This window comes from Lutjanus erythropterus, chromosome 17 (genome assembly GCF_056507025.1).
Source record: "Lutjanus erythropterus isolate fLutEry1 chromosome 17, fLutEry1.hap2, whole genome shotgun sequence".
Classification (NCBI taxonomy): Eukaryota; Metazoa; Chordata; class Actinopteri; order Lutjaniformes; family Lutjanidae; genus Lutjanus; species Lutjanus erythropterus.
Window position 1 is genome coordinate 2,540,118 of NC_139333.1, and position 23,028 is coordinate 2,563,145.

General features: G+C 39.4%; 1 protein-coding gene across 1 annotated transcript in view; it reads left to right on the plus strand.

Moving 5' to 3' along the window:
• Window positions 1–20,525, plus strand: part of htra1b (HtrA serine peptidase 1b) — a 31,149-nt gene extending 10,624 nt beyond the window's left edge. Inside the window, exons 5-10 of the mRNA XM_084740741.1 lie at window positions 12,047–12,241; window positions 12,832–12,864; window positions 14,538–14,652; window positions 15,489–15,546; window positions 17,801–17,896; window positions 19,848–20,525. Of these exons, the coding sequence (XP_084596867.1) occupies window positions 12,047–12,241; window positions 12,832–12,864; window positions 14,538–14,652; window positions 15,489–15,546; window positions 17,801–17,896; window positions 19,848–20,016 (666 nt within the window). The 3' untranslated portion in view covers window positions 20,017–20,525. The remainder of the gene's footprint in view (window positions 1–12,046; window positions 12,242–12,831; window positions 12,865–14,537; window positions 14,653–15,488; window positions 15,547–17,800; window positions 17,897–19,847) is intronic.
• Window positions 20,526–23,028: the final 2,503 nt, after the last annotated feature.

Below are 23,028 nucleotides of genomic sequence, written 5' to 3' on the forward strand. Positions count from 1 at the left end.
ACCATGGCCTGAAAACTTCTTTCTCATAAATACTAACACTCCTCCGGTTCTCCGAGCTCCCAGTCCTTACAGACTTGACTCAGCAAATAGGAAGACAGCTAGCTGCATGGCTAGCTGAGCTAACTAGTTAACAGCAGCTACAGTTAGCAGCAGTTAGTGGTACTCTGGTGATAAGCTGCCCGTGCTTGGAGTATCCTATGAATTTGACAGGTAGCCAATTCTTACATATTGCTCGAGTCTTAAAATGATATTAAATATTTACATATATCCTGCATGAATTATTTAAGCTTTTAATGTTGCATTTGCATCGGACCTTTAAATGCAGTGTAATGTGCCTTGTCATGCTCATAAATCACAACAAATAAAGAAATTATCACCAATTATAATACAAAATCTCAAGATATATAGAACAGGGTATGTCAGTTTAATTAAAATAAGCCTAGATCGTTTTTTTCCACCTCCAGTCAGTCAGGAGGGGCACGCTCAGACCTGCTAATGCTATCTATACACAAACATCCTTCCTGCCATCTGGAACTGCAATCAGCTAGAAACAAGAAGATGCTTCCACAGATTCATCCCAGCAGGCAAAAGTGTAGAAAAACCGCAACAAGCATATGTTTCTTGTAGCCAGTTTCAGATATTTCACATCAAATATTCCTTCAATGATTTATTACGTCAGGGCAGAAAAACATCTGAAATAAATTAGTTTCACTGGAAAACTGGCAGGATGAAGAAATGCGATCTGTCAGAAACTAAGAGTTCTGTTTTCTGTAGTAAAACTATACATTTGCCAAATAACAAATTGCAGGTTAGGGAATACTTAAATATAGGATAAGGTTATGGAAAGGCTTACACTCACTTAAATGTAAAAATACTGCTTGCGTCAATATAATTAGCATATTTTCAGATATTCATATATGGCAGAAAGAAGAAAGTGTGTTCACACGGGTATGAATTTAATGCAACCTCCGCTATTTAGAGGTTTGACAGATACGTAATGAAAGTTTGATTGCCAAACAAATTGCTGCTGTTGATGTGTAACTTTAGTTGTAATACACAGACAAACATTAATTCAACACACAGAGACACTGCAGGATGTGAGTTCATGTTTGCTGGTCAGAACAAAACGATCATGGTTTTCCTGTGCATGTTCAGGCGGGACAGCAGGGTGTAACTGGAGCTTCAGGGGATAAAACTGAGCATAAATCCACAAACTGCTCAGCACTTGTGGTTGTGGTTTACATGCACATAAAAAGCCAACAGGCAACTATGCGTGTGCACAAATTACTTAAAGCCCTCCATCCTCCCACACATCTATCCCAACACACACACACTTTGGGCAACTTACACTCAGGGTCATTTTGTCCGACTGCTGCAGTTCTGTCCCACGAAGTGACGGCGCCACAAGAAAACAGGAAATAGTCGGACTTTAAAATATCACAAAGAAAACAACAGATTAAAGGTTGTTTACAATCAGGGTGCTATATTTGTAGATAAATCCACTGAATTATTTCAGTTATCAGCATGTTCTCACTCCCACCTCCTCAAATACTGCAGCTGTAACGTTCTGTGTTCCCCTCTAGCATCAGCTTTGCACGTGCAGGACTGCAGTCAAGTTAGCAATAATATGCAACTTTGCTTAGACTTTAAAAATAACGCTTGCTGACATACATTATACATTTTAAGAGTTAAGGAGGTGGAGAAAGGATGACGTCAAATGACAGGTATCAGGTAACTTTTGTCATTGTAGTCAGGTGATCATAGTCAACATGGTGACAGTAACGATAAAGACGTGGTTAAATTCATGAAACGTGACAAATTTGTGGAAAAGTTCATGTTTAAGGTCAAAATAAGTACGTTAGTTACGTAACTTAAGTTCTGTACATTCGTTAAGTAGAAATTAATGTTTGTTTTTGGTTTCACACATAAATTCCAGTCACCTGGGTAAAAGTCCTGTGTTTGTTTGACTTGACCATCCACCCCGACTTCCTCCATATACTCACTTTCTCACTTTTTATACTATGTCACCTGACTTTGATGGCACACCAAAACATAACCCTGCAGGGACGCCTGCAGAAATGATGCAAGATGTATCAACAGCATCATAGTTTGACAAATGGGGGCATTGACCAAGCTGCTGTGTTTGACGCTTTAGGAGTGAAAACCAGCTGTTAAGTTTCATAAAATGAGTGCAACGGCACAACAAGAAGAACAGTAGGAGTTTGACATTAAATACCACAAAGAAAGCAACACATTCAAGGGCAATCAGGGTTCTATTTCTGTAGGTCAATGCACTGTTCTAATTGATTATGATGCTGATTATGACCTGGGTCATCAGCTAAATTTAATTCAGTCACGCTGGCGGCAAAAAGAGTTGTTAAACCAGTTGTAAACAAACTGACCGACATGATATAATCTGCTGATTTAGACATAAAAAGAAAGAAGTGGAGTAACCAAAATGGCCCATTTTTGTTGTTTCCTCTCCCAAGTCACAGAAGAAAAATAAGAGTTACAAACATGACCAAATGAATATTTCGATGACAGTGACTGCCCTATAGAAAAAACAGAGCAACACAAATCTCATACTGTAATGCAGGTCAGTGGTGTACAGCCTCCAGGAGTAACTGGAGCAGTAAAGTTCTTGGAGACAATGCAGACGTGTAGCTGCATGTTTGGAGCAGATAAGCCTCTGCGTCATCACTATCAGAGGAGATTTTATGAAAGCAGAGCAGAAATTCAGATACATAGAGGTTTTGTTGACATTCTTGGTCTCCATGCTCACCGCTGACTGATATTCCCTAATTTTCTAATGTTAAGTGTTGAGTAAGTTCACACCTCACAAGTTCAGAACACACAAATTAAAATTTACTTGTTCATTTATTTCTTTTTCTCCTTTGGTGTATTTGAGTTCAAGTCTGTCCAGCCAGCATGTTGGGAAACAAAGATAATCGGTCCTTCACTAAATGCTTTATTCGGGTGGAGGAGCTTTGTGGTTGTTGGCTCGTGGTTTTACCCTTTGTCAATGATTTCTCGTAATCGTCATTTACTTGCAGATATTTCCTGGTTGGATGTTTGAACTCATGTTGTTTCAAAGTTCAGACTTGTTCTCTCAGAACTGTCGGGACCCTTGCAGGAGTTAACAGTGATCTAATAAGAGAAAACCCCGTCTGGGTGTGCAGGGCCTTTAGGACCAGTTAAGATGATGGTCAGTCATTGGTTATTCAGTGTAGCATCAGTCTAGCAAATAGCAAAGCTTTTGTCCAATGAAACAATCAGTTGTAAACAGAGATCAGAAGCTTTGACTCCGTCTTTATGCTGATGCAACACGTTCTTACTCCCAACTCATCAAATATGGCAGCGCGGTCAGTGGTCCTGATGTTGTAGGCAGCTCTTTAGCATCAGTTTTGCTCAGGCAGGGCCCTGGAGTCAAATTACCAATTATAAATGTACAACAAGTGACCTTCATCATCATGGTAAAGTAATGAAATGGTCACAGTTTGGTCAGGTTTAGGAACCAGAGCTAAAAAAAAAAACAATTTAGTTAAAAATGTAACTTAGTGCATGTACATAACATAACTTACAAATGTCCTGTAAGTTACAAAGAAGTTGATGTTGACCTTTGGTTTCTCACGGGACACAAACCCCAGTCTCCAGTCATAGGTATGTGTCTCTCATCCATCCACCCCACCTCATCATATGTGGACTTTTTCACTCCCTGCACTACGTCTCCTGACCTCGATGGCACATCAGAATGTAATGTCAGAGGGTCGCCTCCAGTGTAGGGATATTGAAGCTGATATTGAAGAATATCAGGGTGAGATGCAGCAGAATGAGAAAATTTCAGCTCAGAGATGTGACCAGAAACAGAGAAACAGAAATTTGTACATCTGTTGAAGCAACTGATTGACTTTGGACATTTTGATAAATCCCATGGAACAGTGGGGTTGTGTTTTTTTAATCATTACTTATTACACAAGTATGTGCTTCAGTCAGCAGTGCCGGCCTGCACTGTCGCGACTGAGGCAGGTCTCCTCTGAGCATGTGCAGACAGGAGCTCTCTGGTGTTGTTTTGAGTCTTAACCCATCCGGTAAAGCCTTACGGCGATATTCCACCTTGATCCAGCATCCATCATTTTCCATGACACGTGTCCATGAGCAGCTTATGAAAACTGCTCTCAGCTGATCTGATCAGCTCACAGGATTTAACAGGCTGGGACGTCTGAAGGCCAACGGCGGTATCTGATCCATACTGGTACTACTAATACCGTTATTTACTGTAACTGTTGATAGAGCTACTGCTGCTACTGCACACACACACAGCTTAACATTTGAAGTGAATCAGTTCAGCTGGAGTGATTATTATTATTACAATTATGGCCAAAAAGCAAGAGAGATCATTCTAAAGTTACAGAGATTCAAACATAGAGATCTGGAGAAAATATCTGATATTAATTTATTTTTAAGTTTCTGAGTGGCAATTGTTTGCACAGAGAATGAAGTCTCTGTGCTGTTCTGTTATTTTTTAATTCACAAGTTTTATCCCATCAGCAAATTCCTGAGAGAGCTGGCAGTTCTCTTTGTTTAACCAGACAGTTAAAACTGGTTCTGCCCAGAGTGACACAGAGGCAAGAAAGAGAGGAAGGAAGGGGTGGGAGACCAAAGATGAAATGACTGAAAAGACAAAATTTAATTTCCCTTGCATTGTTTTTTTTGTGTGTGTGTTTTTTTTTTCTTGTGCATGTTCATCAAATGTCAGATACACAGAATCTGTACAGCTGGACTTTAACGGCTCTGCTCCTGTGAGCCACGACAGCGTGAAAGTGAGCCAACCTGCACAATATCAGGACCCTGAGAGTGAAGCATCCAAATGGAATTCAGCCATCATTAGTTTTATTATTAACATTTCTGCTCTTCCTGTTGCGACATGCCAACATGTCTGCAGTGAAAAAGCCCTATCACTCTCCAGGGTGAGGTGAGGCACAAGCAGCACAGATGCTCTGAAGTGTCTGATTCTTTTTTAACACAAACTGACTGTGTAGAATTCAAGCAAAGAAAAAAAAATATAAAGAATAGGAAAAACCTTAGTTAATGTCAGCAAACAGTTGCCTATTTAGACAACCACCTTTTAGCTCAGCTTTGGTCTGCAACAACTTCTGAGGAAAATATCTGTCTCTTTAGCTGCTGAATGCTCCACTTTCCTCATCAGCTGTGTCTTTCTGCTGTTTGAGTCTGAAGGTTAAGATCACAACAGTGCCAAGCTAAGTGCAATATCCAAATCACAGGATGAGCATTTTTTTTTTTTTGATAATGTGTATAATATGTCACGATATACAATTATAAATGAAGGATTGTTGTGCTACAGAGATCTCAGCCCACAAGTCATACTCTCCAGACCTGCTTTTTTTTGGGAAAGCCCAGCAAAAATCACACCATCATCGTCGAACAAAAGAAACAAACTGAATCTTAAATCAACATTTTTGTATTTTTTCAGTGAACATAAGATGCAAAAATTACTGCTTCCATTAAAATAATGACTCATATTGCAATAGAAACATCTAATAATAGCCAAACAATATCGACAACAGCAATATGATCTTTCCGCCTTAATTTTTATGAAATTCCTTGAATGTGTAAACCTATTTCGCAGCAAATCTGATTCTGATATGGAAAACAGCTGGAAACGAGATAAATGAGAGCGGTGACTCTGAACAAAAATACTAAAGTTGCAAGTTGTAAAACCAGAAACCATAAGCTACAAGATGCTAAAGCTGTCTGTAGAGTGGTTAATTTGATTTATTGTTAATATAAAAATGGATTACAGCAGCTTCGATCTCGTGAGCATCCTACACCTGCAACATATAGTGCAAAAACAGCTGTGGGTTTTCCAGAATAACAAAAATGCTGCTTTTTTCAGTGCTTCAAGTGCTAAAAACTCAATTCTGTTGACCTCCACTCTAATGGGATGGCAGCAGAGGTGAAGATCTGTATACCACTATCTGTGTGTGTGATTTGAAGTAACTGACCCTGTAAGTTACTGTACTCAAGATTTCATACGTGGTGGATGGATGGACTGGGAGTGAGAGAGAGAGAGAGAGAGAGAGAGAGAGAGAGAGAGACAGATAATGAGAGGGAGAGGGTGATGAGAGAAGAAGACAGGAGGGATGAACAAAACCACTGATTTGTTCTTCCTTGTTGTGGTGTTTGTGTGTGGTTGCTTTGTTGCACTCCACTGTGTTGGCGTCTCTTAAATTACTACTGAACGCAGCCTCTCGGCTTTGTAATCTCACCCCGGACAAAGTGCTGTCATCCTGAAAACCACAGAGCGAGAAACATGGTCATTTTCCTGGTGGGCGGAGCTCAGCGGCGGCTTCAGATGATTCTGGTTGTGGTTCAGTACAGGCGAACAGAGGAGCTTTATGTTTAACCAATGGAAAGCTCTGATTAGAAGAGCTGAATGAATCCATTCATAACCACCTTGTTTATGTCTGTATGGACTTGTTGGTGATTGAGGAGGGAGTTAGTTTGTGTGCATGTATCGGGTGGTGGTGTGGGGATCGACCTCATTAGAATAATTAATGCAGTTTCCCATTGGAATTTATTATATAAGTAGTCGAATTTATCTATGAATTAAAGGTACTATGCAATGCAGTTTGCATGTATTATTGCTTTTATATTGCAATTGTGTCAACAGACTTACTCAGTTCAGTTTCAGTTTATGTGTCAAGTTATTATCAGTAGTAGTAGGTTTTCTTTTTTTTTTTTTTATTTGATGACCTTAGAGTCAACATGACACTTGCAACTCAGCTTAGACTTAAACACCAATGGCTAAATGAGTGACATGACTTGGACTTGAGGCCTTTGACTCAAAAGTACTTGATACATTCCCCAAACCCAAAGATTAAAAAGTCTGTTATTTAAAAATTGTAAATTGAATCAATTAGTTTTCTGAATCAGCTAACTTTAATACTATTCATTCCCGGCAAGTCGACACTTAATTTCCACTTTGCTCGAACAAATCTGACAACATATAATCAAACTGAAGCAGAGAACCATGATGAATTAATGTTATGTTACTGAGCTGCAGCTGGAAAAAATGATACCAAAGAACATTGTGTTCATGCACAAAAACTATGCAGTGGTCAACAAAAAAGACTAACTGCAGTATGCAAAATCTGCCATTTGAAAATTACAGGCGGCAATGCAACTTCCAGCTTCATTGCACATTTGAAGTTGTACAAAGAACACTAAGTTGAGGCTTTGTTGTTAAAACTACATTACATATGGTGAAGAGCATGTTATGACTTGTTTAGGAGTCAAAACTCAAAGTTTAGGACTTGGGGCTTGAGTGCAAAGACTTGAGATTTACTTGGGACTTGGTCCCACTATTAAAACAGTAGGATCACTCAGTGTATTATTACTGCAGCCCTTAGGAGCCCTGAAAGGAAAAAATAGTTCATCAAAATAAAATGCAGTTTATGCACATCAGATTTTCCCAGTTTTACCCTGTTAAGGGTTCCATGAAGTCAAGTAGCATTTCTGCTTTTTGTGCAAAATATCAATTTTATGGTATTCAAAAATGTTAATGATCATCTGAGGGGAAATTGTCTGTTTTAAGTATGAACTGGGGCACCATATTTTACTGGTCTGGATAGAATTAGGTGTTTGGCTTCTGTTTGAGGCTCCACATTTTATTTTGCTTTGTCATATGCCATGACTCATCTAGACCACAGGACACACACTTGCTCTCTCACACACTAATTCACAAACTCCACAGGCCAACGTGTTGGTCGTGTACGGATGTGTTGAGCATACCTGTGGTTTTTGGACAAGATGTTCGTGCCTGTCAATCAAACTCAGAAACAGAGAGAGAAAAGATCTGGTTTGCATTTCACCTGCACTGGTTGTCTGGAAATGTCTTCATCACTCCACAGCTGTCCTGAGATGTACAGTAAAACACATTCACATCTGTCCGCATCTGTTTTGCTCTGCCTTGCCATCTCTTTATCTTCTTCATTTCATGTGCCATTCACTCCTTCTTTCATGCCTTCTCACCTTATTCCTCCCTCCTTCTCTTTCTCTCTTAATACTTACATTTCTGTCCCTCTCTCTCATACTAAACCCCACCAAAAGTGGGTCACAGTCTTCAGGCTTGTTACTTAACAGAGGAAATGGGCAACAGATGTGTCTGTCATCACCGGGGAAACAAGATGCACACACCACACGCACCCGTTGACAGACAAACAGACGCTTGTCATGCTCGGTGGAGTGTGGTGAAGATGAAAGTTGGGTCCTAACATCGCGCCTGCTTTATGTCTCATTTTTTCTGCTCAGCGTTACATCTGGGGCTGAAGTAGGTTAGTAGGACGACATGCAGCGCGCCAGCACAAGGTTCACGGAGGGTCGGCCAATCAGCTCAAGTCAGCTTTATTTAAATAGCACCTTTCATGCAAACATACTGTGCCTGCTGTGCTTCACATAGCAAAGATAAAACAACACAGACAAAAATAACAACAATAAACACGTATCACATGTCACTGCGCCGCTCCTGATTGGAGCATTAATAATGTAAGTAAAGCAACTTTACATGTTCCTGTAAATGTTTCACAATAAAAGACTTCTGTCCACTGAAACACCAGAGAGCTGGGACACAGGAAGTGTTGAGTTTGTATTAACAGTAATGCAGGACAAACATAAGTGAATAAAAACAAGGTGTTACCTTTCTATCTGTTACCCTATAGCTGACTAGTTACCTCGCTAACAGTCAGGGACAGGGTTATATTAGAGCTAAACTGAAAGGGGAAAATAAGATGTCAACATAGTCATCATACACTAATGAATATATACATATGAATCTTATGTTCCATGTCTGTGAATAAATCCCTGTAAATCTAACTTTAAAGCTTCTGGCTGCAGCAGCCTGTAATGTAGTTTTCTTAAAGACTCTTCAGGTATTTCAATAAAAAGGGAATTACAATAGTCACTTGTAATTGTCTTGTAAAATTAAGGTAAACATACAATAAAATTTTAATAGATGCACATGCCTTTGTGTGTGTGTGTGTGTGTGTGTGTGTGTGTGTGTGTATCCACTAGCTTAGAATAATTAGCAGTAGCAGAGCAACCAGCAGTCTGCAGACTGCAGAGTGTTTCCTGACTGGTAGAGTGAACCTGAGTAATAAAATTCTATTAATGTCTGTTTTAACAGATTATCACATATAAAAGTCTTTACTGGGCTCCTCAGGTTCAGTGGCAATATAAACTTTGTGTGTGTGTGCTTTTATATGACAGCACTGCAGACTGAAGTGACTGCGATGGAAAAGGTAATGATTACGAGCCAGTTAATCGGTGATGCAGGCCGAGCTGCGACCTGCAGCCGTACAAACAACAGCATGAATAAAAATCATTCAATCGTTGCTCTTCCAGCTGGAGTTGTTCTGCATCTCTCTTCTCGCCTCAGTTTGGACCGCAAAATCACATCACACTCATGTCGTAATGACACAAGGGTGTGATTACTTTCTTTGGCAATGTGAGTTACTCTGATTTTTACACATTTACATGTAGACAGGGTGGCAACAGCCAGCATTAAACTGTAGAGAACTGCCAACTGACCACATGTTGGTGAGAATCGATTGATATGATGGGAAAAAATATGAGACAACTTCACTTGGGAATAGAGACTCAAAGGTATCTTGGTTTTATTAAAGTGTTTGGGTGGATTTTTATGGGTTTATGAGTAAAAACACAGAAAATGAGGAGAGTGACAGAGAGAGATGAGTAATAATGTGAAACTATAGACCCAACTGGGGTTCATGGTCAGTGCCTTATCCTCCTATAGGGAACCAGGGCACCACAGCATCCTGCTTTTAAAGTTCAATTACACCATTTGCACTATGGTTGTACAGTTAATTGGAATTGCAATAAAATCACAATATGCACAAGTGCATTATCCAATTGTAGACCCAGAACCAAATCACAAATTGCTTGAGAAAACAGCATTATAATGAGACACTGCAGTGCTGCAGATGTGACCTGGTCTAAAAAATCTTGTTCTCCAGATGAAAGAAAAGTTAATACTAATCATATCAAATATCAAAATAATTGCAGTATGACTTTTTTTTACCAAATCATGTGGCCTTAATTAATCATTCGTTTGATAGCATTTGTGGGCTGTATTTTTTCAACACTAACCATTCGGTGTATTTGCTTTTTGTGAATTCTTCCCTATATTTGTCATCACTGGTCGTGTCTGTATGTTGGCAGTGTAAGTGTATGTAAGCTGCCAGTAATAAATATGAAATGTCCAAGCAGACTTTCAAAATAAAGGTACAAAAACTGCTTGTTTAGGAAAATATCCTGGTTTGAGTTAAAAACAGAACTTTTCATGTACAAAAGTACAAAAGTTACTTGAACTTAACTTAAAAAGAAGCCAACATTGACTTTTGCTTTCACGCAGGATACAAACTCCACTCACCTGGGTGAAAGTCCTCTGTGTGTTTGAGTTTGACATAGTTTTAAGCATAAATTCAGACTCATTTGACATTTTAGTAGTTTTGTCAACACTAAAGAGTTAACACTGTATAAGATCCTGTTTAGAGAGGCTCTGAGAAATTACTCAGTAGGAATGAAGTGGGTAAACCAGTGTGTACTTACGATGATGGCCAAACAAAATTAGATAAACTGGATGAATTTTTGAGGAGTTACAGTAAGAAGTCCAGCACACAGACCGACAAGTCTGACTGACATGTTGGTCAGCGCTGGTGGAAACGAGCCTGCAGGGCTGAAATGAGCTGTCGTTAATGGTGATTTACGGTTTAGAGTTTGGTAAGAGTTTGGGTTGTGGATGGAGAGAAACCTCGTCCAGACTGAGAGCTGACTCAGCTCTCCACAGGAAATCCACGTCTGTCTCCAGCAGCTTAGAGAGAATAAACTGCTGTTTACCTCTGTGTGTGTGGGTGTGTGTGTGTGTGTGTGTTTGTGTGTCCGTGTCATGCTGCCAACTGTCCAGTGACTGTGCTGGTTCAACATTGATGTTCCTTTGATTCTTCTTCTGCACCGAATTTAAAGATTGGATTAAAGAACATGTTTATCCACCTCAATCGTTCATATGTCAGGCTAACAAACTTTAACACAAGGAGACACACTGGGGAATGTCCATTGTTCTGATGGCCCATTACCCATTATAACAGGCTTTTGGTCCAATGGGCCCATTGGACCAAAAGCCTGATACCTTGTTGGCTCAGTGACTGCCGGCCCTGTCCATGGTGCTGAATCAGCGGGGGTTTGCCCCTATTAGACTTTCTTTCTGGCCTTATACCAAACAATATTTCAAGGGATTTTATTGTCTGAGATAAACTTCTAATGTTGGAATAAAATCATGAAAGTTTTACCTCAGTTGGTGCATGTTGCACCAACCTGAGAACTCAGTCGAAGCTGCCTTAATAGCCCACAGTCTTACTTTAATCTTGACTATCATCAAAATAAAACTTTCCTCAAATATATTTTTTCGAACCATGAGCCTTTGGAACAATGGGCACTTTTTCTTGGGGGTTAATGGGACGTTTTCAGACTATCAAGGGTTACGGAATAATTGACCATCGGAATAGTGGCGTGGCACTCCTCATATAACCCATCATTAACCATCATTAATCAAGTCACAGGTCAGGTAAAATGTTCATGATGTCACATCCAGCGTGTGGTAGAAACTGGTGTTCAAGGCCATCAGAGTTTAGGGTAACTTAGATTGGACACTCCAGCAACCAAAGCTGATGTTTGCCAAACACACTGGTTAGTCCTAAGCTAAACAGCATTAGCTTAATTGGCTAGCTGGCTGTTGCCTGCTGCAGCTATCATTTCAGCCGACAGAAACAAAGGTCACTTCCTGTTGTCTGAAATCATGAACCTATTCCTTAAAAATGTACAGATACAGTCAATTTTAAACAACATTTGAAGACAACAGTAAAGCTTTGTATTTTATGGTGGTTGTTTGTTATTGCATTCTTCCTCCAACCATATTTCTCTCTGTTTCCCTCCCTCATGTTTGGTGGAGCAGATGAAGCTGCCTGTGCTGCTGCTTGGCCGGTCAGCGGACCTGCGGCCCGGTGAGTTCGTGGTGGCCATAGGCAGCCCGTTCTCCCTGCAGAACACCGTCACCACCGGCATCGTCAGCACCACCCAGAGGGGAGGCAAGGAGCTGGGCCTCCGCAACTCCGACATGGACTACATCCAGACAGACGCCATCATCAACGTGAGTGCAGAGATTCAGACAGACAGACAGACAGACAGACAGACAGACAGACAGACCCTGAGGCAGGGGAAGTCAGGAAAATACTTTGGACAGAACAAAGAGACTGTGTGGCTTTCATGAGGTTCAGCAATTTTGCTGACAAAAGTTTCCATATTCTGCAAAACTGAACATGAAAAGACCCAAATTGTTTGCATGTTTACATTAATGATAACCGTGTGTGTGTGTTTGACTTAGTATAAACAGATCTTTCATGCAGTCTAAGTGTATTCAGTGTTGATTCCACTTTGACTCTGTGTCTGCATTGATCTGCTGATTGGCTAGATATTGAAAGTGACTGAGAAGAAACTTATTTTCATTTGTGATGCAGCATTACAGTGTAGTGGTGCATATAATTATGACAGTGTCATGCAAACACAACATGAGTTCACCCGAACCTACTAATGGAGAATGAAAAGAGTAGAGGGCAACTGCAATTTATTTATCTGACGTAACTGAAAAATATTTGATTAAAGCTACTGTGATTCTTTAATAGAGGTGTACCATATTCTTTGCTTTTACATTCTTATTCTTATTTATTTGTTTTCTTGCAGTACGGCAACTCTGGAGGACCACTAGTCAATCTGGTGAGTGAAAGAAAAAGTGCTAAACTATTATGCAAACTTTGCCCAAAATAAAATGCCTCCTGTTTGAAACCTTTTGTCTACTCTGTTTATATGCAGTGATTCAACAAAGTATTTGTCCTCATATACTTATCTGTTAAATGTTTCCAATAGAACACTTTATTTTCACATATTTCATACTGCATGTATCAGGAGGCTCTGCTACCAGTAGTGTTTTTTACACACACTTTTGCGCAGTTCTACATTTTCTTAGCTACACTTTTTACCTATTTTTTGTCATGTTAAATGCAGCCTGTTCTCAGTTTGTCTAATACTGACACTGTTTTGTCAGATCAGTCTGTCTCATACTGATGCACCAGGTACCCTTGAACATTTGCATGAGACGGTGCCAAAAACAAGTTTTTACATGTAGTTAACATTGTGCAACAGGGTGCATTTTGGTTGGATTTAGGCAGGAAAAAATCATGTTTGGACTGAAAATAAAATTAATGTGACGTAAGTGAAGTCAGTCATGTAATGCATGCAGTGTTACGTAACTTAAACCTTTAGATAATGTTGACTTTTGCTCTCACACAGGACATAAACCCTGGCACCCTGGGTGAAAGTCATGTTTATATCAGAGCGTCAGCAATTAATCGATTAATCAACTATTCTGATAATCAGATTCAGTAATTGTTTAAGAAAAACAAGTCAAAATTTGATCCAGGTCCTTTACTCCTCTATGACTATAAACTGAATATATTTTGTGTTGTGGATAAAACAAGGCATTTGAGGATGTCAACTTTGGCTTTGGCAACATTTTTCACAATTCTTCTGACATTTTATAGACCAAACAGGTAATCGAGTAATCAAGAAAGCAATTAACAGATAAAAATAAATATAGTCGTTAGTTGCAGCTATACTATATCACCTGACACAGAGGGGTTGACACTGAAGTTACTTTGAGTTACTTTGGTCAGATACAGATACTAAAGGGTGCCTTGTGCAAAATGTAGGTATTTGACAACCTGAGACTGAGAACAAGCTGTGAAATACCAGTTGGATTAGAAGAAGATTAGAAGATTTCAGTAATTTACTGCAGGTTCAACCTTTTTTGTATCATAGTTTTAAAATAGTGGACATCCCATGAAAACCATTCAGAAAGTATGTGTCTAAGTGTTTACTAAAACGTTGTGTTTTTTGGGCCTTATGAGGAATTTAATAAGAGGGCATTTTGATGTATTTCCACCTCTTGTTTTGGAAGGTGAAACTGAATGTTTTTGGAAAAAGTAACCGAGTCGGGTACTGTTTGTGTCGCCCTGAGATTCAAGTTAATTCAATTCTTACATCACCTCTCGCTATCTTTAAAACAAGGAAAGAAACACAGTTCCTTATTACTGGGATCACATCCATATGTTGCGAAACAAAGATATACGTAATCTCGTATAAACAATCACCACGGCTCATAAAGTCCTTATTAGGAAAGGTAAATAAAGAGTTTAGGTAATGCTTGGCGAACGGTCGCAGTCCACAGCTGACTCTGATTATAAGTTTGTTTTCAGCTGGCCATGTTACTAAACGAAGAACAATGTGGCGTCAGAATCGTTGTTTAACGAGCTTCGTGAGGAAATTTGGCCGTTACCGCTGGGCGTTACTGATGGTAAATTAATGTGTGTTTTTCTGTGTGTGTCATGCAGGATGGAGAGGTGATTGGCATTAACACTCTGAAGGTCACGGCAGGAATCTCCTTCGCCATCCCCTCCGACAAGATCAGACAGTTCCTGGCAGAGTCACATGACAGACAGGCCAAAGGTTTGCAACAGTTTCACTCTTTATTTTCCTGGTTATTGTTCACATACACAAAGGTCAGCAGCAACACGCATTTTAGTTACCTAAAAAACAATTAGTGTCAGTTTAAGTGTAGAATATTTTCATGCTTTATCTTGCCCTCAGACAGCTTTTTCCAAATATATCTCTCTCCAAAGCCGCCACACTCTTTTGGCAAAAATTGCAATTTTACCTGGAGTTGCTGCTTTGATTGGTTAGTTTGTTTGTGTCATAGTGACTTTGGTGTTTTAAAGGTTTAGTTCTGATTCACCAAAGGATAAGTACTTCATACATATACCTTAAATTGTCAGAAGATGTCTTTTGTATGTATTGCGGATGTTTAATAGCAGTACAGCGGTTGTGTTTTGTTTTGAAGGGCTGAATATTTGTCATGACACAGAAATGAGAAATAAAAAATAAAAACTACAACCTGTTAGCAGTAAAATGTGGCCTGCTTCAGTCATAAATCGAATTCCCCCTGCTTTGCCTAAAATATATTAAAAGCATGTGTTTCTCTCAACCATTACACAGTTTAGAGGTTTCTACCTGTAGGTGTAAGATTTCCACATGATTTCAGAATCCAATAATTAGTCCTGTCTTAGCAGATACACAGCTCATGATCATGTCAGAGAAATTAATGTTTTTGATTTGAAGTCAGGCATTTACAGGACATGGACCTCACATTGACTCAGAAATGCCAAATTTAACAATTTATCTGAAACACAAAGCTGCTTGTCAAGGATGAAAGATGTTTTCTGTGATTTGCTGAGGATTTGTGCTACAATATGTATATAAACCACGTGTGTCTTTATGTTCTCCAGGTAAAACAGTCCAGAAGAAGAAATACATCGGCGTCAGAATGATGAGTCTTACTCCGACGTAAGTTCCTGTGACTTTGACATCATAACATTTTGTATTTTCATCAAATGATAATGAAACTGCTGGAACATCTGTTAGGTGTTTGTGGTTAAAATTAGGGATTTTGGTAAAATATAGTAGTATATGTTGGTTAAAGTTTTGGTCAAGTTTTCAGTTGCTTTACTTTAATAAAACATTGACATGTTTTTTCATACATGTAGTGATAATAGAATAGCCCTGTGAAATCAGACTGTGTGACTGTAAAAAGAAATTCCCTGAGATGACTGATTAATCTCCCCAGATCCCAGAAACGGATGTTTCTCAATCTTGACTTTCATACATAACAAGGGTGGTGATCGTATCGAATTTATGACCTCAGCTTTATCTGCTGTCAAATGATGCGTTTAACGAGGAATGTAAGTCGATCCAGTCCAGGTCCACAGCCTACAGGTCAGAGCAACGCCCAGGCTGCTCCTCCAGAGTGGGTCACTATAGGAAACACCCCAAAACACCAAAACAAGCTTCATTTTATGACGGCTTATTAATTTTAAACATACCGGTGGGGTTTAGCCTTTTCGTCTACCATATGTTATAATACTAATGACTTATATGACTAATTTTCCCAAAGCTTACGGTCACTTCATAGATTTCCCTGCCCTCCTGGCACTTATTTTTTCACTGCACAAGAGAATAAACAAGGAGAAGTTTGTGGCTAGGGTAATCTATTACAGTGAACAATTTGTCACCTTACTTTTTTGTCAAATTTCTCATCATATGGTAATGCAGTTACAAGCTTAGACAGCACTGAAAACTTTCACTGCTGATGTGTTCAAGGACCTTCCAAAACTTGATAACAGCAAACATTTTGATGCAAAGAATGACACAATTTTACATCCTACTTTTCTTGATCTGTTTGATGACACTGCCTCATGAATGCATTGGCTTTTTCCAAGTCAATAAGAACTCTTACATGTTGGAGCGTCCTTGAATGCACCAGCAAGAAGAGTTTTAAAAGCAGTTTATGCAAAAAAAAAAACAAACAAAAAAAACAACCATATGTATGGAAGCTGAAAAAAGTTGTGATTGCAATAATTTTTTTAAATGGTGTCATCTCGAGATAATGAGTTATAATGAGTTTTATCTTGTTATCTTGACAAAGCAAAATACAGTATTTCATGATATTGAGATAATTCACAAGAAAATAACTTTTGTTTTCTCAAGCTCACAGGGTGATTTTGGAAAACTAAAAAATGAATGTCTGGTTTATTTCATCACTCCTGATTTTGGCCTCCAAGATCACAGTCATGACTGTTGGAGAGGATTCATAATGTTTGCTGAAGTTACATCATTACGATAATCTTGTTTAATAGTGGCCAGAAATGAAAGGTTGACCAGCTCCTGTCTTTCTGCTTCAGCCAGCAGCTGCTCAAATGAAGCAGACTGTAGTGGCAGAGGTAAAGACATTATTAAAGCTATGTTTAGCCATGAGACTTGCAAGCCTGTTTGCCTTGCTAGAAGCATATGAGTAACATGTTTTTAACTGTTATTGAGGAATAATATTATTGTGCTGAGGTCTGTTGTGTCAATAAATGAGCGCATGGCTGAGCAACATGTTTTTTTTACCACTCTCTTCAATCCCAACACTTGAGAAAGTCTTCCATCCATGCATCAGATGTGTTTATGACCAGGAACTAGAAAAGAAAAAGAAAAGAATGCAAACTGAAGATAGCTACTGCACATTATTATTTTTCTGATGTTCATGTTAGTTTGTCTTCTTGATCTGACTGAAAGCACAGGTCATCAACCTTCAAATCTCCAAACAAAAATGAAAAATTTCTAAATGCTCACTGTGACAAATAACTTGTCTGATGTTTTAAGTCTCTGGAAGTTGATTCGAACTGATCACTGTAAACTGAAATGAGCTGAAACCATAATTTTAGCTTCCTTGTGCACCTGGATCTTGTTAGCCAGTGTCCAGAAGAATCGGTTAAGTCTGAACAACTTGAATAAATAAGTACCTGGTGACTCAGTGATGCAGCTGGTCTTTCAATCAGCAGCAGATTCTTCATCAAAATCAGACTGCTGAGGCTGCAGCTTTTCAAAGCTTGAAGCTTGAGTGTCACAATTAATCGGAGAAAAACTTTACATGTTGGAATTTAAAATGAGTCACAGTGCATCATCCTCTCAAGCTGAATTAAAGTCAAACTGATGTGTTACAGACGTTTAGTACAAAACCTCATGTTTTGGCTGTTCTTCTCTTCTCTTCTCCCCTCAGGCTGGCTAAAGAGCTGAAGGAGAGGCAGTCGGACTTCCCAGATGTCACCTCCGGGGCGTATGTCATTGAGGTCATCAGCCGAACTCCAGCTGAGACGTGAGTGTCTCTCTCTTCATGTCATATTCACACATGATCTGTTGCTCACTGCCCACTGTGTCACAGTAACTTAGAATATATAATTCTTCATTATCCACAGTAAGTTTGGTTTTCATGGAAATATAGATGGAGGGATGCATGCTAGTTGGTTCCAGACTCACTCCTGCAGAATATATTTTTGAAAAATTGTTGGTATCCACATGAAAAGCAAACCACAGTGTTCCACCTGAAAATATAGCAGGTAGAGTTTGTTTTCTTGTTGTCTGGTGGGTTTATGTACAGTAGGACCCAGGCAGGATTCAGGACGAGGATCTGATGTTGCTGAAAGGACATTTATTAGATCTGAACTGTGTGAAGACTGCAGGATGTGGAAAGTTCACTTCTGGTTTCAAAGCTGCTGTTTTGCTTTTGGAAGCGGCTGAAAGCTGGCAGTCAAGGCAGAATCATGAATGTTTCCCACCCAGACTGTCCAAATCCCCCTGGCAGGGAGGACAAACCGCTTCAGTCATAGTTAGGCAGATTTTTCTTTGCTCTGGAAGTGGAGCCTCTCCATTTGAGGAACAAAAAGATGGTTCACCTCAAGTGCTAAGTGAATACGGTGGAACAGTTAGGAAACACTCAAAGAGCAAATACCTCCGATCAGGCTGCAGTAGCCTCTAAATGTGCTTTTTATTAAAGTGAAATACTGAAAAATGATTCATCTGTCTGGAACCAGATCTGCATCAAACTCGCAATCTCAAACGTGTCCCGTGATTCTCTATTGTGGTCTACATGTGGCCTTGACTCATTTAAATAACTGAAGTCATTTAGGAAACAAAAAATAATCAGTTAATTGATCCATGGCCTTTTGATTCAAGTCATTTTATCTATAAATCTGTAAACTTCTTAGTATTATTTTCAGGCCAAGATAAAATTTTGCTCTCTCTGCTCCACATTGAACGTTGCATTTCAGTAACCATGTGTCCTACATTTTATGCATATGTACATGAGCAAACAACTTTAAAAATGACACAAGTTGACCAAAGCACAGTACATATGTTCAGGGGAAGGATATAAAATAAATATATATACAATATATATATATTAATAATTTATTTAATAAAAGATACTTGGTGACACATGGGTGGGCCGTTGTCACAGCTTGGCTCAAAGTTGCAACAAAAGGAGGGAGTCCACACACAAAAAGATCAGTGATCTGGATATTTTATTGAAAAACCCAAATAAATAATGTGGAGAAAGAGATGAGGCTGTGATCAGTAGTGTAGTACATGTGTGGGTGGAAATGGATGTATGTATGAGTGCTGAAAATAAGGATTCAAACCCAAACTAAAATGGTAAGAGCAAGAGAAAGAGTCTAGGGAGAGCAGCCCTTTTTATGCCCTCTGGCTCCTCCCAACTCTCAGGTGCGACCAGTCTCACTGACGACCCACCCAGTCTCTGGGTGAACAAAACAAGACACATGGGTGGGCGGTGCTCAGCTTAACCCATTTCCGCTCCTCCTGACTCAGCAACTTTGATACCTTGAAGAAGCAGAGCAAGAGTGACAGGGAAAAACCAAAGGGAAAAACCATACAATATTGCTACACCAAATATCACAGTGCTATTCTATATCAACTTTTTTCTCCTACCCCTACAATCCATATTTAGGCAGCGACCTCTAGTGGCTGTAATACACTAAACCACTCAGATATGTCATTTTGGAAATCAGGCAAACAACCTATTCTGTAGTGTGAGGGCAGGTAAGCAGTAGGAACTGCAAAAACACTGATTTCCTAACAGTGTTAATCAATATTAATCCATAACCTTATCAACCAAAATCTGCAGATGCATTGTGGTTTCTTCATAAAAAGTAAAAGTAATGGCCAGTTAATGTAATGTTGTAAAAAAAAGTCACTGCACATCACAAATATTGTGATATTTGTCAACCCTCCCTTTTCTTTCTTGGTGACAGAGCTGGCCTGCGAGAGAGCGATGTCATCATCAGCATCAATGGCGAGCGAATTACCTCGGCCAGTGATGTCAGCGCCGCCATAAAGCGGGATGAGACGCTGCGAATGGTGGTGAGGCGAGGCAACGAAGACATCATGCTCACCATCATCCCTGAGGAGATTGAGCCTTGACGTCTCAGCTGAATGAGCAAACAAACAACTCAACAACCCAAACCATCAACCAATCCCGAGCTGGCTCTCAGTGTTTTTCAACTAATTATGAACACTTTGAAAAACCAAGTAACCATTAGGGGTGTGTGTGTGAGTCTGGGGCCACACCTACTGTGTTTAAGAACTTGTAATTATTAGTACTACTACTCTTCCATGGTGTTATCCTCACACACACCTTCAGCGGTCCAACATCTTTACCCTGGGAACTGAAGCTTCAACCTTGTCATCATATTTCTGATTTTAGTTTGAATTTTTCCTCTAATCCCCACTGACTTTCCATCATCTTCACAGACCTTTTCTAGTCTACTAACCCCATCTGTCGCTACAGAGCGGTTACTGCAGGGTACCGTAGTTCTGTCTCATTGTGTTCGTTCTTGATGGAATATTTTTTTAATAGTATTTTTGTCTGTATGTGTCTGATGACAATTTTTCAAAAAAAGGGAATAAAATTATTTTAAAAAGTGTAAAAACTGTTTTGCATTAGCTTTCAATATTCTGTGTTTTGTACTTTTACATTTTCAGAATATTTTTTGTGAACAAGAAAAAAACTATAAGTTGCAGGTGAGGTTCCTCATGGAGGCTTTTAGGATCTCCTGAGCTTTTGAAGACATGTTGAGACCTCGCAGCCCTCCTCCTCTTTGTGTCTTCTGTTTCCAAATCATCACAAATTTCTACACTTTCTACTCCAAAGTTTATCCTTCAATTTGTCTATTTCACCAGGCAAGCCTACACACTAACACAACACAGCAAGACCCTTCTTATAGTCTTACAAAGACTGTACCTAAAGATGGACGACACGCCTCCACTTCCTCCCACTGCGCAAAAATGAAGTCAAAATAACAATGACGTCCTTTGTTAAACACCCTTTTTATAGCATCAAGTAAATAATTAAAACCAAACTAATCAGAAAAATGTACACACAAACAAACATCAAACATAAGAACTACCTAAAATGACAGAAATCATCTTTGGGAAAAATTTATTTGACGTGCTCTTTGAGTTTGGTTTGGGTCCATGTGCCAACATGGAGGGGGCGGGGCTTATGACTAATACTGCAGCCAGCCACCAGGGGGAGCTCAAAATGTTTGGGCTTCAATTTCGTGGAACTGCCATAACATCCATCTTTATACAGTCAATGGTCTGTTACTGTATATAAAACAAAAATTGAAATTGACACACTTCCAACCTAAAATCACTGATCTCTTTTTACCATTAAGACTGTGTGATATTTGTTGGTATCCAGATGTTAAGAAGTAAGTGGGAAAACAAAGTCTATCAAGTTAAGTTACAACTAGCTGGTGAATACAGTGATGCATTCAGTAACTCAAGAGCCAGATATTTTCCTCAGAGTTGGTGGAGACCAAAACAGAGCTAACAGAAGAGTAAAAATTAGAGGTGGTCAAAGACATGACTATGAATAAATGCTAATGTTGTGTCTGCTGGATGTGTAAATAAGCAATTGTTCGTTAACATGTTCATGATATCAACTTCATAATGTGTTTACAGCCCCCATGTGGCCAAAATAATGTTGCATGTGGAGACAAATAGAGACAAATAGAAAACAAATAAGTGAACACTGAATTTAGAACAATTAATCACAGGCAAATAGACACATCTTCATTAAAGACGTTTGATAATATTAAAAAAATATAGCAGAACTGAACTCCAGCACGACGGCAGCAGCCAAACTCTGTTCACAAGGAGACCGAGAAAACAAGTTGAGAAAGAACTCCATCATCTCTCAAACATCTTGTTCTCTGCTCTGCGACTGGTGTGTCCTCCCTCTGTGCCATACTGAGTTCAACACAGTATGACACAATCTGTTGGCCCCAGTGTGTGTGTGTGTGTGTGTGTGTGTGTGTGTGTGTGTGTGTGTGTGTAGGCCCAGCGGAGCGAAGGTGTTACATAACGTTTGACACAGTTAACACGGTGAGGCTAGTAATGTGTTCTCTGTGAGGGTTCATACAGGAGGTCAGCTGATGTAAGATAACGCCATTTGTCTTTTAACAGAGAGATTCAAAGTTAAATGTGTATCTACTGCTGTTGCGAGTGGCTGGTAAGTGTTTTAAGTGTTTTAGTATTTTAACAGAGGAAATATAACAGATCAATATGATTTGCAGTTTTGAGTTACAGTTGCTAGCTATAGTTCATCATTTTTGTCTGAATTAAGCCTCTCTGGCTCAGTAACTCCACCACTTAAATACATGATGTTATATAAATGGATAAAGTTTGGGCTCAAGAGAACAAGTGGCTGACATCGCCCAAACACTAGATGCAAACTGCATTTCTTTAAATAGTTAATAGAAGAAAAACTATTTTCAACACATAAAGGAAAACTTCATCTTTAATCCTTAATTCAAAGTCCTCATATCTTCATCCTCTAGTAACTAAAGCTGTCAGACAAATGCAGGGGAGTAAAAAGTACAATATTTGCCTCTGAGAGGAAGTGAAGTACAAGTATAAAGTTGCATAAAATGCAAATACTCAAGTAAAGTACAAGTACCTCAAAAATGTGCTGTATATTCCATGCCTGCAAAAAAAAGGTGGACTGAGAGGTGAACTGGGTTCACCACTAAAATGTGAATGACATCTTTTCATCACTGAATGCAGATAGACGACATCGAGCAGCAGGAGAAGACGAGCAGGGAGTTCTTCATTCATTTCAACCCCACTTGGATGAGAAGTGAATGGAACCAGTGATCCAGTTCATCCTGATTGACAGAGCAGATTTTCTCCCAGAACTCCCCTCTGCTGACTCAGTGTCTGTTCTCCACATGGCTGACAAAACATCCGCACATCATTTTATAATTTGGTGTCCTCCTTATGTAATGTGTGACCCATTTCCTTTCTGATGACTCAGCTCACAGCTGTCAGTCGGTCGGCTGCATAGTACCTTGGCACCGACCGTCTCCTCTATTTCTTTTTGTATTTTGAGAATGAGGCCTTTAACGCAGAGCAGGATCCACTACAGAT